Source organism: Parasteatoda tepidariorum, chromosome 5 (assembly GCF_043381705.1).
Source record: "Parasteatoda tepidariorum isolate YZ-2023 chromosome 5, CAS_Ptep_4.0, whole genome shotgun sequence".
Classification (NCBI taxonomy): Eukaryota; Metazoa; Arthropoda; class Arachnida; order Araneae; family Theridiidae; genus Parasteatoda; species Parasteatoda tepidariorum.
In genome coordinates, this window is record NC_092208.1 from 42,647,625 (window position 1) to 42,666,574 (window position 18,950).

At 29.1% G+C, this 18,950-nt stretch overlaps 1 protein-coding gene across 1 annotated transcript; it reads left to right on the forward strand.

The window, feature by feature from the left end:
• The first annotated feature begins 2,336 nt into the window (after window positions 1-2,336).
• On the forward strand, window positions 2,337-9,872 carry LOC107436559 (cuticle protein 10.9-like). Its single transcript, XM_016048322.3, has 3 exons — window positions 2,337-2,444; window positions 6,559-6,603; window positions 9,135-9,872. The coding sequence occupies exons 1-3, from the start codon at window positions 2,439-2,441 to the stop codon at window positions 9,468-9,470; spliced, it is 387 nt and encodes a 128-aa protein (XP_015903808.1). The 5' UTR covers window positions 2,337-2,438; the 3' UTR covers window positions 9,471-9,872.
• The last annotated feature ends 9,078 nt before the right edge of the window (window positions 9,873-18,950 follow it).

An 18,950-nucleotide genomic window follows, 5' to 3' on the forward strand; every position in this document is an offset into this window, starting at 1 on the left:
TAATTTTTTGAATTTGATGGGTACGAATCTTCGCGGGTTCGTCAATGGATACAATGAAAATGACCCTGTGGCTGCAGTTAAGCGTTAACAGAAATTGCGTATTTATCACGTGTACTTTCACATGCGAATGTACACTCGTTGATGTTATTTTGAAGAAAGGAAGCCTATTTTCGATGTTCTTAATTTCTTAGAGGAAATAAAAAAAGATTAAGCAATTACAAAAATTTCAAGGATTTGATAATTTCACATTTCTTAAATCAAATATTGGCTATCGAGAAAGGCATAAGAAGTTAAAAGGTAAATGAACAGATTCGAAAAAAAATTTGGAGTAACAAACAGGCTCATGTAAACGTGAATAAATATTTCTTAATTATTCGCTTGGACTTATTGTAAGCTTATCTCCTTAAAGTATTGAAGTAGTTATTACAAATCCAAAATAGTTTGCAGTCACTACATTAAAAAATTTAGACGTAGTTTTAGTTAACCACATTTGTAACAAAGTAGTTGTAGTTGTAGAAAACTTCAAAAATAATCCAGTTTTTCCGACCACTGGCTACAGTGGTAAATGGAAGTATTTTTAGCATACCATAGGATATCCGATTCTAGTAATAATTTTTTACCTAATGTGTTTTCTTACAAATTTCGCTTTTAAAAAAATGCATTAACTTAGTTTATGTAGCTACAATCATTTAACATTTAGTAGACACATATTTGTTTGCATGAATTTCACTGTTCAAAAAAAAACACAATAATTTAGTTTATGTTGTTATAATCATTTAACATTTAGTCGGGTCATATGTGTTTGTATGAAAAGAAAATTGAACTAGGATTATGAAACAATATTTAAACTTAAGAAAGAATGTGATCGATTAATTTCCTTTCTCTCTTTTTTTCGTAAAATTACTTTTACGTTTTACATACTCAGCTGGAATTATTTTAATAAAATATTTTGACCATTATTTAAGTTTCTAACCCACATCATTATTTATCTTTACTATTTCATTCTAACATTGCGCATAAGCCTGCCAACTCTTTCGGATTTTCCGGAAGATTTTATTTTCATATTTAAAGTGGTAGTAAGAATATACTATTTTTTCTTTTATAAACTTAATTTTTAGATGATTTTGATCACCACTATTCTTACAAAAATTAAAGACATATATTAATGTGCGTTACTATCATGATTGTCAACTTAAGTTTTCTCAAATACAACGTATTTGTTTGTTTAAAATTGGGGTTTTAATTCCATTTTAATACCACTGGAAAAAATGAAAATGGGAAGGATTAAAAGTTGGCAGGTATGAGCATGTAAGAAGTGCGCATAAGCATGTAAGAAGTGATGACGAATAAAAAACAAAACCTTTTAAAGTTTCCAATGGTGGCTAGCATTTTTTTTCCAGTTTATTCTTAAATGCGAAGACAAAGCCAATTTTCGTTTTAAATTTACCTTGCTGTTAATGTAATACATAGTGGTAAATTAAAATAGATAATCAAATAAAATAAATAATTTTAAAAAATGAACTAAATTTTTTCCGCTTTTTTTTCATTTTTAGACGCACGTATCGTCACTGCTTTAGATTCGGTACAATTAATTTTTCTAACACTCATGTTTTGTGAAAAACGTTGTTTTTTCGACAAAATTCCCTCAACTCCACTCTATCAATTTGAGATTTCTTTTTTGCTCCAAAGAAATACTTATTTTCTAAATCAAAAATAAATCAACATAAAAACTATTTCATTTGTCATCATTTTTCTTGAAAAGTTTAAAGTAAAAGGTTAAAGTTAAGACAATTTTTATAATAAATAATATTTTAATAAACGATATTTCCCGACATCCAATCTTTCGTATTAAAGTAATTTTAAAAAAATTATTGTTGTTGTTTTTTTAGTTTAATAAAAAAGCGCAAATGCCTTGGTTTCAAACAACTTTTTTAAAATTATGTAGCATTCTGTTTAATTTTTTAAAGTAATTGCATAATCATATAAATCATAATCACACTATACTATACTAATAAAGATCAACCTCAACTCTCAACTTTTTCTAGTATGGAAAATTTTCAATAAAAAATTGAATTTGTATACACCGTTACAGTAATTCTACCATTCGTATTCAGTTCGTACTTCATTAACAATTATAATTTAAAACACTTCCTTTAAGATACCGAACTACATGGATAAAAACCGTTATTTAATATCGTATCATACATAAATCTCTCAAATTTGTCTAAGAATTCCTATAAAAATTTAGAGGTCACACTCATAATTAGTAGAAAATCCCCAAAGCCTTGTCCAGTGAAAATGAACTCATAAATTCTTACATCTTATTACATAAATATCATTCGTAGAATTTTTAATAGGCATATTCAATTATATATATAGAAGAAATTTTTATGATCATGCACAATTTAGTTCTTAGCTAAACAGAAAGGTTTTTAAAAATGAAGGTAAGTTTCAATTTTAAAATATTTCCTTTTCATATTTTCTTTCTATTTTTTTATATGGTATTGTTAAATGGTTGTTTATGTTTTGAAACAGGAATATTAAAAAATTAATATTAAATATTTAAAGAACGCTGAAAAATATATTTAAATCAAATGACGTAAAAAGTTTATGTTTCCAACTTTTATAAAAATATCAGCTTATACGAATAAATTTTAACAAACTTAAAATAAATCACTCTTTTTTTTTAAAGTAAAATTTTTAAATAATGGTAAAAGTTTATGTTAACCCTTTCTAAAGCCGTGGTAAATATACTCACCACCAATTTTTAAAGTCTATGGTAAACTTTTTTACCACTTTTAATTTAGGTTTCCATTTGTTAATAACTTCAGCTTTCTTAAAGTGTGTTTGAATGAAATTGGCAACCATTTCTTAGTTTAAGAAAACGTATAAAAGTTATAAAGTGCATAATTCCTTTTGAAGATTGTAGCATTTATAAAATTAATTTCATAAATTAAAAAAAAGTCTATAAGTTTCTAATAAGTCGTGTTAAATATACTTACCACCAAATGAGTGGCATTTTTATAAACTAAATTAGAATTTTTTTTTTGATACCAATTACTATTCTTATAAAAATTTCAATTCCAAAAATACTTTAATTTACCTTTACTGGAAATAAATGGCCCATTAAAGGGTTAAATTAACTCACTATTTAAGATGTGAGTAAAAGAATTTGTCCATAATTAGTTAATTAACATATCATTGCAGCATATCTGATGGTGAGGACCCTTTTTAATAAACTTAAAACAAATCACTTTCATAAAAAAAGTTAAACTAGAAAATAATAAAATTTAAATTTTGATTAATTCAATATTCGAATTATAATGTTAGAAATATGCTTATAGTTAATCAGTTCATAAACAGGATTCCGACGGTCTCGAAATTTTTTTAAAGTTGGTAGTAAAAGTGATATTTATCTAGATATTTTAAGCCATCAATAAATATTTAATATATAGAAAATATATATGGGTGAAAAAAGTAACTCAGAAATAATTTCGTTATTCATAAATATAAATGTGAGCATTTTTCAGTAGTCTTGAAAAATCTTAGTTACCACTCATTTATTTTTCCTTGGTAGTGGGAACCCTGAATAAATTATAAGAAAATAAGTTGATTAAAACCATTTTTAGCAAATTACTCTTTCGAAAATAAAAATTTAAGTTGAAAATAGTTACATTTCACTTCAAACTCAATGTTTAGGCTATAGGGGAAAATAGCTCTGTAATAAATTAGAAAGTTCTTTTTTCTTCTAGCTTTCATAGACTAAAAGACTCACTAAAATTTAAAACCACCCTATAGCTGTCAACTTAAATGTCATTTGTTACGTTTTACCAAAGTGGTAGTAAAATAATAATTAGTGTTAGAACAATTGTTTAAAAGTCAAGTTACATTCCGTATAGTGATGCCACAGGTGACTTGAAATGTAAGAAGTGGTAGAAACTTAATTCATTTTTACTTATTAATTATTTCTTTAATTAATCAATCGTAATTTGATTTTGTAATTAATTTCATAGATAACATTTTAAGTTATGGAGGAGATTTGGAACGGATAAAGCATTTCTTTAATTCGTTACAAGGCATCCAGTAGTCCCTCAAAATTATTACAGTGATTTATAAATTTCTTATTTCATGTTTTTAAAAAGTTTACATGAAACAGTCTTAATCACCAAAATGATATGATAACTCAAACACTTAGAAAAAATTATGTTATGAACGGAGTAGTATTTTTTATAATAAGTTCTAATATGGTAATTTTGATAACCGCTGAACGTTCTGTTATCGTAGTTGCTATTTCCAATGCCACAAATCTAAAAGTTTTAAAAATCTAGAAATGGTTAAAAATGCTTAACACATTCACGCCGAGGTGACCCACCGGTGGGTCACTCTAGACTAGATTGTCTCATCGGGCGGCACACCGGAGTAAAAACTGGTAACAAATAAATCTAATTTTTCAGTTTTTTCCGGGAATAATAAAAATCCATAACTACCAATTGTTCTTAACGGATGCAATTTTTATATTGAATTGCTTCTTCGCCGTGATAAATTTCCTTACAGTGAATTGTTATCGTTGAGAATAGATTAACTCCTCCCGAATATTATCTAATATTGAAATAGTTCTACCAGTATTTTCTCTTTTCCGTCCCGCTTTCAGGAGCAACACCCGGCGTGAACATGTTAATTTAAATGTTGTTGTACATAGCTTTAAAGTCAATTCTCAGGCGAGTAAGACATTCGGCGCGCATTTAAAAGTTAAAATGCTCACAAAACTCTGAGTTTCAATCATTCCGCTGATATCATAGAGCGCTCGTCTCCCAATGATATGGACCAGGTTCGAATCCCAGCAATGGCTGGTCAATTCGAATTCCGTACTGACCGCAGTGCTGATGTCCCCTTGTCATCAGGCAAACCGTGGGAGGGTTTCGAGGTTTTCCTCTTCATGTAACGCAAATGCGGGCTAGTTCCATCAAAAAGTCCTCCACGAACGCAAGTTTCTCCCAACATTTGATCCAAGAGTTACCTTGCCTTCTGGATTGGGTTCAAAATTACAAGGTTACGGAGTTGAAATTGGTAATCGTAAACCCTAAATTGTGTAGGCTGTTCAACGACGGTTATAAAATAAAATCAAAACAATCAGAAAATTGTCTGATTTAGATTTAATTAATCATTAACCACTTAAATTAGCCACTTAAAATTAATCATTTTCACCCTTAGATAGAAGATTTTTATATATACATTGGAGTTACTGAATAATTCTGGGGTTTAAGAACGTTATTTGATAAAACAATATACAAAAACAAACAACACAAATGAATTTAATGAAAATTTTCAGATGTGTTTTATATCCTTAAAAGTAACAACAAATTTAATAAGTTCTTAATCTTTTGTATAAGATTTTTGTATTTCTCTACTCCCGAAATATCTAAGTCCCATTTGTAAAGAAATTGAAATTATGATACCTTTTTTAAAAGAAAAAATATATCCTTCGTAATAAACATTTTGAATTTAGCAGTCGATGTGGTAGCTAATAGAAAAACGAGCTCTTCTTTCGTAATAAATGAAATTTTGATTTCCTTTTCACGCTTATAGAAATAAATTAATATAAATAAGTAATTGCTCATTTTTTTCTAGAAATGTCGCAATACAATTACAAATGCTAAATTTGCAACGAAAATATTTTTTTCGAATTTCTAAATCAAACATTCTAGAAAACCCTGACCATGAAAAGTAGGAAATATCATTAAACATTAGAATAATATCCACACAACTTTTCTTATCAATTTTTGTTAAAAAAAATTATAAATAAATAGAAACTAAACTTAAAATCCCTATTTTAACAGGAAATATCCCTATTTTTAGGACATTTACAAAAGTAAATAATGTCCCATGTTGAATACAAAATATTGTTTTCGGAATTATGGCGCAGAAGTACAGAAGAAGAAATATAAATTTCCGTAAATAACTTAAGACGAAATAAAAAGCACGTATTTTTCTTTCAAAAAATAAATTTAATACGCATCTTTACGAAAGTTGCACTATCAGGGTGTTTCTCAAAATCAAAGTTTTAGAAGAATTTCGGTTAACTATAGCTTGCGCAAGCACTTTTTTTCTTTCAATTCAAGTTATTTTTGGTATTTTAATAATCTTTTTGCTTTTTGTTGAAATTTTTGGGTTAAAGGGATAACAAATAATACAGGAAGCAAAGTTAACAATATTTGGAATGTCGTAAAAATATAAATAAGTGGGTAGAATATTAAAAACAATAATAATAACGATTTAATTGTTAATAATTAAAAACAATGTAATATTCGTTTATTTCAAGTTATTTTTGGTATTTAAATAACCTTTTTGGTTTTTGCTGAAAATTTTGTGCCTGAAAGAGATAGAAAGAAGAAAAAAAATTAAAATTTTTTAGAATATCATGAAAAATTTAATGAAGTGGGTAGAATATAAAAAAATAATGATCGATTTAATTGTTAATAATTAAAAATAGTTTAATATTCTTTTTATTCAAACTATTTTTTGAATTATAATAATTTTATGGTTTTTGTTCTTTTTTAGGTTTTAGTTGTTTTTGCTGCTCTCTTAGCCATCGCCTATTCTCAGGTAATTATGTTTACTTAAAAAAAATTACTCTTGGTTTACATAAAAATTTAACGCCAAGTTAACCATATCTCTCTAATATTAATAAACCATAATAATAGCTTTGAAAAATATTTTTACTGAATGAATAAAAAATTTCAGATGGTACTAAAAAGATTATATTACAAAAGATACATTTAAGATACATTAAAATACATTATTAAGATACATTAAAATACATTATTAAGATACATTAAAATTACACTGAGGAATAAATCTCTGGTTGCATTTATACAAATACTCGTTATAATCTATTTCGAGTGCGAAAATTTCAAATATGAAATTAGTTTTGATCTGAAAGCTACAGATAGATGTCAAAATTATATTTTTAGTTTAGTTAATTTTTTCTGTTTATAAAGAACGTATAGGTTTATATACATACATATACACTTGTTTGCTTATGTGAAAATAAAACTTAACAACTCTATGGTCTTAATGCATCAGAACTGAAATTCAGAGATGTCAACTTGCTCCGCTTTGTAAAAAAGTATTTTCTTGCGGCAACGAAATTTAAATCATTTTTAATTTAGTATCTTTAATTCTAAGTCATTTTTCCACTGCTACATATCAAAAACTCGAACTATCACATGAAATACAACTTGGTTGCGTTTATCTCGGGATTACCCTTTTTAAAGTAAGCGTAATTATTTCTATTCCACAATTGCTACTATCTAACTCTCTTTCAATTTATTAAAACTTTTCCAGAAAGCGTAGCAGTTAGCATCCCTGCTGAAATGCTTCCTACCACTCCCTACGTAGCAGAAAAGTGGGAACACTAAGTATTTTTAAAAATCCTGATCCATAGAAACTGCATCTTATAAAGAGAAACCGATTGCATATCTGAAATCAGCGGGGCGAAACTATTTTATGTTTCACGGTGAGAGGGGGTGATTAATTTGACCCCCTCTGTTTATTTATTAATTTTACCCCCTCAGTATTATTTGTATATCAAGGTGGACAAAATCATTTTAAATTTCAATTTACAAACAAAAAATAAATATTAAATATTCATTTTACCACTAATAAAAAATTAAATCCGGCTAAAAATTAAAAGTTAGCACCTATGTACTTTCAACAATATATATTTTTCCGCCGAAATCTTATTTCTCGAAAAATAAATGCAAGATTATTAAATATAAATCTGGTTATGACGCTTTCTCATTCCTATACATTTCATTTAAAACATTACATGTAGTGGTGGCACCAAATGCTTTAAAACACCGACATTTGCTTCATTTTCGCTACAACTTTTAACCCTTTGCCCTCCACTGATACCTATAGCAGAGATGCCATGGGCAACTAAAAATGCATACCTGCCAACTTTCACTCCTTCCTAGAATGGATTTTCAGAGTGGTTGTAAAACAATAAACGAAAAACAGTCTGACTCAAAAATATATTTATATTTTGATCCCGTTGAAATTCGCTTGAGTAAGGATTATTATGCTTTCATATATTTATTGTAATTATTTACATGTAGTGGTGGTCAAACTCATTTATAATTATCATTATAATTCAAAAAGTTAATTGGAATAACCAGTGTATTGCTACCACTTTAAATATGAAAATACAATCTTCAGGAAAATCCGGAAGAGTTGGCAGGTATGAAAATGTAAGAAATGGTAGATACTCTTTTACATTTTCATTTATTTGATCTATTTAATTTTAAAATCAAAACTACCACCATGACTTACACTGCAAATTATTCATATTTAGAGCGTTATTAATATTCTTTTAATAGTAAACCGAAAAAAATATGTTAAAAAATTGCTAATTTTAATATCTTTTAATAGGATTGTCCGCTTTATTAGTCCACACTATTTATATTTTTATCATCTGTCGCATCTATGATATATAGTGACGTCGAATGTATGTGTCAATAAATGCAACTGTACCTCCTTCTCTCTAACGTAACTAGTATGTTTTATTGATAAAAAAAAATTATACTAAAACTAGGCCTCATACAACAAGTTAGATTTAACATTATTTATTTATCGGTACATTTGTTTGGCTTTAAAAATGAAATGCTGACTGGTACACTTTAAAGCTGCTGCTGCTGCTGGTAAAGTAAACTAGAATGACACTAATTATAGTAGTACCGATTGTCAACTCAATCGAGTCCTTCTACTATTTTGAAATTGTAAGCTAAATAAAATTTACGATTTCCAAATTTATTTAGGAGCTGTAAAGAATCTGTCATGCCACTACGTCATGATGACGTCAAGTATAGAGGTAGTTTTTTTTTCTTTTTTGACCGCAAGACGCGTCTGATTAACCTTGGAGATGGCAAGACGTTTATTTTTGTAGGAGTCTGGGACTCCAAGGAATTATTGGTATTTATACTGTGCGGCATCACAGTTGAGAAGACGGATGCGGTTACGAGTATACAGTTGTATTATCTTTTGACCGTTACTTAGTCAATTGCAATGAGTATAACTGACACATAAAATTTAATGCTACTTATGAAACATAAATAAATACAATTCTCTCTTTACAGGGTGATGAAAGTCCAAAGCCATATTCCTTCAGTTACATTGCAACAGGTGACGAAGGCAGCAGCAGTCATTCTGAAACAGCAGATGGATCCGGAACAGTTCGTGGATCTTATTCACTCAGCGACGCAGACGGTCGCAATCGTGTTGTAGAATATGTCGCTGGAATCGATGGCTTTGTTGCTAACATCAGAACAAACGAACCAGGAACAGATAACGCTGCACCCGCTGATGTTACTATTGAATCCACCGCTGATGGAGCCAAGGCTTATGCTGCCGTTGTCAAACCTGAACCCAGACCTCAACGTGTTCGATACGTCCTTGTTCCTGCAACAGATTAATAACGGCAATCTTAGAATAAAGGATCTGAATATTTTCAAGAGCTTTTTATGAAAAAAAATCATTATTTTTAAATGTTTTTGGTTGATTTCGAATTTCTTAAAGAACTATTATATATTTGTGACTAAGTATAAAATAGTTCTTTACAATCTCTTGCCTAGAATCTGGAATTTTTCTGCTTTTCATTTAACAACTATCATTGTTTCTTTGTGATTTTGAATTGTCTTTGGGAATAGGGTGATTAGAAATCTTTGTTTCAATTTTTGAAGCTTTCAAGTTGGAAAAGGTGCATCTTTTTATCCATAAAAATCTTCCATAACATATTTTGTTGTCAAATTTGAGTTCCTGTTTGTGTCTTTGTTACTTTTCGGAATAATAAAATTATATCTATTATTTTACTAGAATTTTGTTGCATCTACATTTAGTAATGAGAAAAAAAACATTTTTACATTTAATGATTTAATAATTTTACCACTTTTCCAAATAATAAAATTATATTTTTTTATTTAAATAATTTGAGTATTGTGAAGGTATATTAATATACATTGCAAACATTTTATCAATCTATTGCACAATTCGAGGAAAGAGTTTTTAAAAAGTATTTTTAAAAAATAAAAATATCTTTAATCATGAAAAACAAATTTAGTAAGCTAGTCATAATTATGAATTATTGTGTTTTGGAAATAAAATTGAAATTACATTACATATTGATATCTATGCTTTTAAAATAATTGCGTAGTATTTTAACAGCCTATTTAGAACACTTAATACGTTGCAATAAATTTGAAAACATAGTGTTTTCTTAAGAGAATCATCTGTTTGGCAACAAAAAAAGTATGCTTTCCATATCTTAACATCCTCTTCCGATTTTTGTTTTATTTTAAAAACTAAATATGAATATCTTTTTCTACAAATAAAGCGGGTGCAATGTCATTCCTATAAGTAAATAGTACGTTACTGCATTGTTGCTGCACTCATTCAATAGCACATGGTTGGTTCATTATTTTTTTTTTATATGGGTTGGGCAAAAATGCAGAAACGCTTCTAATTCAATATAAACAATCCTTCTTTTAACAGAAAATATTTTGGAAGATTTTGACATGGCAAAACTCTGTTATAATTTGAAAGATCACTTGACCCTTATTTGAAATGGTATCATTTTTAACCATGCAAAATCTGGGTCGCGCTAAATGAGCGGAAGCAATTAATAACTTTTTTTTAGCTTCAATACTAGCTATATTTGTCGCCGTTCTCAAGAATTGCGATAATTATGTAAGAAAGCTTTTAATATTATAGTGATATCAAATAAGAAAAAACCTTTTAACTTCCTGCACTCATTTTTATAGATAAAAATTTTGCATAGATAAAAAAAAACGCAATTTCTAAACGCTTCAAGCATGTTCTTTCAAATTGCGCCAACAGTTTTGTCACGTAAAACCTTCCAAAACATTTACTTACTAAAAGAAAGATTTATTTTACATGGAGTTAGTATAGAAGATTTTTCATATTTCTGCCCAAACACTGCATGCATACACAATTTTTAAGAACTCGGAAAAACACAATTTCTTGAGGGAAAAGGCCCAATTCTTTTGTTAATTGTAGACTTATTTAAATGATAAATTCTTCGTCATTTTTAATCTATTGCAGTTTAGCTTTAAAATGAAATAAATAAATTAATAAACCTTCACAGCAATAAAGAAAACTAAAACTGGGTATAAAGAAGTTATAAAATGCATTGAAAAATTCACAATTTAAAGAATCCATATAAAAAAAAAATTCAAATTGCATTTATTTTGCACTTCAATATACCAAAAGAACATTGTTCTTTCGGGGCTGAAAATTAAAATATAAAACTAATCTTATTACTGTCAGTTTCAATTTTAATTTGCTCTAGAAATAGTTATTTATCTTAATATTTTAAAAACAGATATTTAAATTTACATCAATCAGCATTCATCTAACCGGTTTTTTTAGCTTTAAGTAATTAAAATTACTTTTAAGCGATCACTCTCGAGATTTTTCGTGTTTCTTTTTCTAATGATTAATTAATTCTATAATTAAATAATGATTATTTGGTGGATATAATAGTATACTTCCCGTCTTAGCCGGTAATATATGTGTCAATACAAAAATTGTTTTAGTTTGCAAAAATATCCTCAAAACAAATAAAAACAATTCATATTAGGGATATTATAACTGCAACAACTTCATTGAACGTGATTATATACGATATAAAGCAATTTAGGCTGAATTAGAGAGTTCATTTTTACTTGGAAACTTTCTTACGCTTTAGCACTGTGTCATGAGCAGATAACGCATCAAACAACGTAAGAATCTTAAAGCAATTTATATTCCTGAACAATACTTTTTAACTAACTCGTTCTTTTTTTTGAAATTGAAATTGTATAAATTAAACCATAGGTGTAACCTTTACTCATCTTACTCTCTTAACTTTCAGAGTGAAAGTGGTGTAAAGCATTGAAACTAACCACACGTCATTAAACCACTACTCTCACCAGTTACAATACCCCGCAGCATCAGTCTGTGATAAGAAAACTGGTTGAGGTTATTTACGATACCTTGTAAAGGTCAAGCGGTTAAAAGAAAGAGGTTTCGCCCATCTCATAAGAAGTCAATGGGTTAAAATATGTATCCAGCCGTGTCCACACGTTCGTTGAATAGGCGTGTAATACGTGACTAGAACTACGGTAGACTCAGCCATGTTTCGAAACAATTAGTTCCAGACTACAATGTCGATTGAATAAAATGTTATTATTAAACAACTCAATGCTTATAGATGTTTCACACCAGATAATGTGGTGTCGATGTTAAAGAAAATGTAATCGATATAAATTGCGGAAGAAACTTTATCGTGCATAAACCAAAATTTTTATCGCAGCTGAAACAATAAAATTTACAAGTAAACAGATGACAATAAAAAAATTATTTTTTAAACAAAAAACTTTTAAAAGTTAAAATTAATTTTGTCTAGTTTATAATTTTAAAATACTCTCTCGAATGGCCTGGTTTTGGTGTCAGCTTGTAAACGTGCATAAGGAACTATACCTCACCTGTCTAGATAACACTGTCAGGAGCATAAATATGCATGGCGGTTTGCCTCAAGTCAAAGGATTTCACTTATTGCACTCAGGAAATTTATCTCAGAGAAACGAGTCGTTGGTTTTCACAATAATTTTGCATCAATGTAAGCGCCTATATTTTTTATTGTTACGCATACATAAGTGTAATAATAATAAATATGCTTGTGTGCTCGATAAAAAATGCCTATATTTTGATCAGAAATTGGAAGGATGCGATGTATTTAAACAAAAGTTGTAGCCAATATTTCAAAATATCATATTGGACTAAACATAAATTCACTACTACTTTTTATTTTTTTTTAATCAAAATTGCAAATTTTTACCTCTCTACAATATTTAGCATTTTGACAACGGTGGTCTGAAATAGTTTTAAGTAAAAATATTAAACTTTTTTCATACTAGTACTTTCTACTCTAAGATATGTTAATGGTTTTAATATAATTATATTCCTCCCTATAAAAGTCTAAAATTAACTATTTTTACCGGAATTTTCCAGCTAAACAACTGAGATTTCATTCCTTTATATTAGGACGAGGCAAATTTTATACTTTGATATTTGATTTAAAATAGTTTTGATTATCATGAAACATTTCACGCAGACACATAAGAAACTTATGCGCAACTTCTGCTGTTGTTATGCTCTTGGGAAATTGTAATTATTACATTCGCTTAGTGATCATCAGTGATTTATTTCCACTGCAAACGCTATGGAATGTCAGAACTTCCGGGTCGGAAGTTCTGATTTTATAGATTTTTAAGGTAAAATTTCTTAAATAAATGAGTAAAACTGAAAGCTGTAGTACATTTAAAACGGAAAAGTGTACTATAAAAGTATTAATTACTATTTAAAAGAAAATTATTTACTTACAACAGGCAAACAGTGAAAAGTATAAGCAGAAATCTGTAACTGGGTGTCACACAGGCTATTTAAAGCCCTTTAAAAATTCATTATAAAGATATGAGAAGCAGAATGGTCGAAAAACAAAGATGTCTACTGTAGATGTAACTGTTATTAAGATGATTGTTAACTTGTTTAATATTGCTTCGCTTGTATTTAAAACCGCAACTGTGGAATTATCAGGTCTTATATATTTATTTAAATTGTTGATATGTATATAAATGTTCAAAATCGTTAATAATCAAAGTTATAATATGAAAAATACATTTTAAAACATAAATTTTTTACTGTTTTAAATGTTGATGAAAACATTTTCCACCAAAAGCGGGAGACGTTCGCAAGTATGATGAAAAGTGAGGTTAAGTAAATGAAGATAACTCATAAACATTTCAAGATCCATGTACTCGGAAATAAAACTTCAAGATCCATGTAGTAATTAAAAATATTTAGAATATGTGATGAGCTACAATATTCTATATTCAAGAAATATTTAAATTACGTTACATACGTCAAATAGTGAAGAATTTTCACTGTTTGATTGTTTTCTTAAGTTTTTATTTGTAATGGTAGTCATAAATATATCGATTCTCTATCTGAAGTTGAAAAATGATAAAGCAATTTTTATAACATTTTTAATTTGAAAAAGCAATGTCTTAAACTATCAGGACAGCTATCAGGCTATACTAAAGTGACGTCCACTGCATCATTCAAAGGTCGTTAATAGTTCACAACGAAAATAATTCTAACTACCCCATTTTCTCTGCTGAAGATTTTATAAAGAGAAAATAAGCTCAACCATAAAAACAAGTAGAAATTTGGCTTATTTCTCCAGTAAAAAGAAACACAATTTAAGTGAAAAAAATGGCATTTTATATGAACTTATGAATTGAGATGTGAATAATGGTCAAAATAACTGTAATTTAACTTTCTAAACCAAATACCATACAATCATGCCCTCCAACTTGAGAGGCTCTTGCTAAAAAAAATTTCCATTCGCAGTGAACGATAACTAAAATTTTTTAAACAAATTAAATATTCTTGAAATTTCAAAGAGACTTTTACCAAAACATAGGAGCATGATCTTCACACAATCTGACTTTTTATATATATGTTTATATTTCTAATAGTATTGGTGGACAAAGTCCTTTTTAATTCTAATTTATCTAAATTCTGATCCATCTCTTTTGTAACTATTCGAAAAAATTTTTAATTGCATAAATAATTGCATTCCTACATGGCCCTATATCACCCCTTCATATTAACTCATAATATTCAAAATTGGCCAAGTACTATATTACAAGGTACTATAGTAGCATAGCAAAGAAAATTATTTCAGGCTAATTAGGCGGCCCACAATGCGGCACTATATGTAATTACGCACATACATATTTATAATGGCGTGTTAAATAGCGTTAAAATTTAGAAGTTTTTGCTTAATATACTATATTTATACATAGCCCTCCCTTTCATATCTTATCTAAAAGTGGGAAAATTCCGCACTGTTCGAAAGTAAACAGTGCGCAAAATAAAAAACACAGTTATGAAATTCGTCTATCCAAAAAAAATTCTATACGAAATATAACTTTTAATGAATACCTATTATTTTATTTAATAATAATAATAATAATAAAAAATTGAATTGTAAGGTATACAATTCTTTTTCATCGTTTTAAATAATGTAATTTTTAAATGCAAAATACAAAATTTGAACAAATTCGATCTAACAGTTCCTAGGAAATCGATTTTGAAAATGATCTTATTTCTAAAACTCAATTTCTCAGGAACTATTCGACCGATTTCTCTCAAATCTCGCATTTCGCCATGTAAAACTGCATTCTTTCAAATAATGTAGCAAAATGTTTACCTTTCCATTCAGAATTTTTCGAATACTAATTAATAAAAAATAGCAAGCAATAAATATATACAAAAAATTATTTTTGGCATGAAATTATTAGGATAAAAAAGATATTGTAATTGCGTACAAAAAATTTTCAATTCACTTAAAAAGCTCTCCAAATATGGTGAAATACACAAAAAATAAACCAACATTAAGGGATCCAAATTTTGGGCTGCTGACCAAACTATATTTTGGGGGTCCATATATTTTGGGGGTCGAAAATCCGAATCATGTTTCTGTGAATCAGAATCAATGAAACATGGTCTGATTTCATTCATACGAGTAGATAGATATGCTCTTCTTTGAAATTAAGCATTAAATATATTCCGAAATAATTATAAAAAAAAGTTGTATAAAAAAGAGCTTGGAAGATTTCTCCACTTCTCAAATAATTTGTTTTCTTTTATAAAACAAAAAATAAAAAATATATATAGAAAAAAAGGACAAATAATTATTACAGTTTTATTCTGTCCTCTAGACATTTTGAAAAATGCATTGTCACTTTCAACAAGGATTTTTTGTTTACTTTATTGCTGAAAGAAATAGAATTCGCGTCTTTACAATTAGATAATTCATTATAATGGATTGCCAAAGAAAAAAAGGTGAAAAGGTTAATAGTAAAAGGAAAGTAAGTAGCTTTTCTGGTAAGTGCTTTTTAGAAACTAGATTACTAACAGTCGCTGTAATTATATGGAAAATTATTCTTTTTTGTTATGTTTTAAAAATAAATTCTGAAGTATACATTAAGAGATAAAGCTTTTCAGGAAAAGATATCCTTGTTAAGACCCTTGGCAACAGTTTCCGGTGTCGCCAAATATTGTGCCGATCTCGCAGTGTTCAATTTCTTACAACATTAACAAATAGTAAATAAGAGAGTGAATATGACCTTAAAAATAAAATCAGAATATTTTAAAATGACGTTTTTAGCAATTTTGCAAGTTGAAAATTTCCTTACAATTAAAAAAATAATTCTAAAATTTAAATGTACGTTTTGCAGAAATCCTTAGATGCCAAAATTTTTGCGTTAGGACTTTAATAGGATTAAACGTTAGGATTTGTGTAAGGGCAAAAGTTTAGGATTTAAATTTTGATTTTTTTGCAAAATAAAGTTTGTTTGAAAAATTCTGAGCTTTAAAATCTGTTTACAACCACAATTGTTATTAAAAAGTAAGGAATTTTATTTGGTTTTATTTGTAAAATAAATTTTTTAAATACTACAAACTGCGAAAGGAATCATACATATTATAACTTGGTCACCAATTTTATTCAGACCTACTTCATCACAGCTGAAGTTCAGTTTAAGAACCGGCGTTAAACAGCAGAATGTTCAACTCTGTAGCCTTGTAATTTAAAACCCATTCCAAAAAACAAGGAAACTTCGTGATCAAGCATTGGGAAAAAATTTGCATTATTGGAAGATTTTCTGATGGAACAAACCCGAATTTACGTTGCATGGAGAAGAAAACCATGAAAAAACCCCACGTTCAGCCAGACGGCAATAGGACTCTAACGCATTCTCCGTCTACCAATGAAGACGTTTTACGTCAGTACTGGGGTCAAGACGAGCCGGGTGCGGAATCCGTATCAACCAGCCATCATTAAAATACGAACCTGGGACACCTCATTGGAAGAAGAGCACTCAAGTCCCTGAGCCACCATAGCTCAGATGAAACTATAACAAAAGAAAATCCAGATTATAACTGGAGTGATGAAATATTGTATCATGAACTTTTAAATTTGCTGGTAAATATACTTACCACGGCTTTAGAAAGGGTTAAGTACGGGTGAGCAAAGGTTTGAATCAGATTTTTCCAACCTCTGGCAATATTTGGCTAGATATTTTTGCAGTTATTATTTTTTAATGTTTACCAATTTGATACTGATAAATTTTAAACTTAATCAACCACTTTTTATCTTGAAAAATCTAAATATAAAGCAAATCAATTCATTGCGGTTATCCATATTGATGTATGGGTTAGGGGCCGCTGCGCGCCCCAGGCACCCAATTTTTTGATAATAAATGCAAACGCGGTTATCCATACGACTCAAGACGGATGGGGAAAGGACTGCTAAAGGCCTCAGGCGCCCAGGTAAAATTTGATGATGATGATAGTTTTCCCTACGATGAACAGAATAATCTTTAAACCCATCTCAATAAAATTTTTGATTTCAAATTTAAGCCTAAAAAAAGGAAGGATGATCCCGTAAAGGGTTAATCTCTTCAAATCCAAGGTACACTTTACTGCTACTTAACAAATGATGAGTACTCGCATCCTGAGAAATTAAAGAGTGGTGACGAACAGCTTGAAATATTAAAGTAGGTAAATCGGTTTAAAATTTCATAAAGTTAACTTCAAATTTAGTTTTATAAAAGCAATTTCGAAGCTTTTACACCAACCTAAACGAAAATAGTTTAAGCAGGTATGAATGCTTCAAAAGATGTATAGTTTTCAAAAATTTAGTTACAACTTTAGAAAGGAGAAAAAATATTCCCGGTCCTGCTGACGCCAAATATATCAAGTCTAATAAGGCTAAAGATGAAATATCTGTAACATTTGTTTTTATTGAAATTACATACTTTTGCAGGCTTGGCTATGAACAGATAGAACAGTTTAGAGAAGGACATCACAAAGAATACATCCAGGGATACGGCTGGATTCGAACTTGCCACCTCCATGCTTCGCCGTGCGTTTGGCGGGCGATTCCGCTCTGCCAAGTCACTTTTGAAAAATCCTTCCAAATTTATGATTTTTACGAAAAATACTATCTAGTGGTAAACAATTTTATGATTTGAGATATATTTGGTGCTAAGTTTAAAAATTTTGTTTTAAACTTATACTGGTCATTACAACATAAAGAGTTTTAAAAAAGATATTTAAGAACACTGAAAAGTATGCCCTGCACACAGGACTTCAAGCTCTTAACGCTTTGGAGGAAAAAAATTTCTAGAGGTAGCTAAGCTTAGGTATTAATTTCTGTCTCTTTGTTTTGTAAATTTATTTGAAAGCTATTTTCCACACAATAATCTGAAAATTATTCAAAAGTACATATGGGACGACATTTTGATCGGCTCTCTTGAATCACCCTACTGCATGTAACTATACAGTCAGAAATCAATGATCATCTATCCACATGAATGCTTCATTTGCATTCCACCACCTCATAGAAACACCATAATATTCATGCTAAAGATGAATGGGAAAAGGGCCGCAAGCTGCCTCAGGTGCCCAGACTTTTAATACAGTTCAGTTCAGTGCGGCTCTCTTGTTGGGAGGCTTTTTAAATATTGCATAATTGCCAAAAGTTTTGAAAGCATTAGCTTTTAATTGCGTACCAATCAATGAAATTTTTGAAATTAAAGGTACAGATTGTCAGCTTTAAGGAATAAAAGCCTGGGAGTAGAAAAAAATTGCTAATAACTTGAGGACTTTCACTCAGCTATGAGTTATGACCCATTAAATTAGTGGCTCAATTAATAGTATAATAGTATTAGTAGTGAGGGCTGATGTTTTGGCAAAGAGAGGCACAAGAATTCTCCAAGCTCTTAGTAGCCCAGTCCCCTTCTCAACTTTAAAAAGGATTATTA

Bases quoted from the DNA above. Each gene is read 5' to 3' on its own strand.
- LOC107436559 (XM_016048322.3), top strand. The intron at 6,604-9,134 runs GTAATTATGTTT...CTCTCTTTACAG, and splicing joins TAGCCATCGCCTATTCTCAG to GGTGATGAAAGTCCAAAGCC.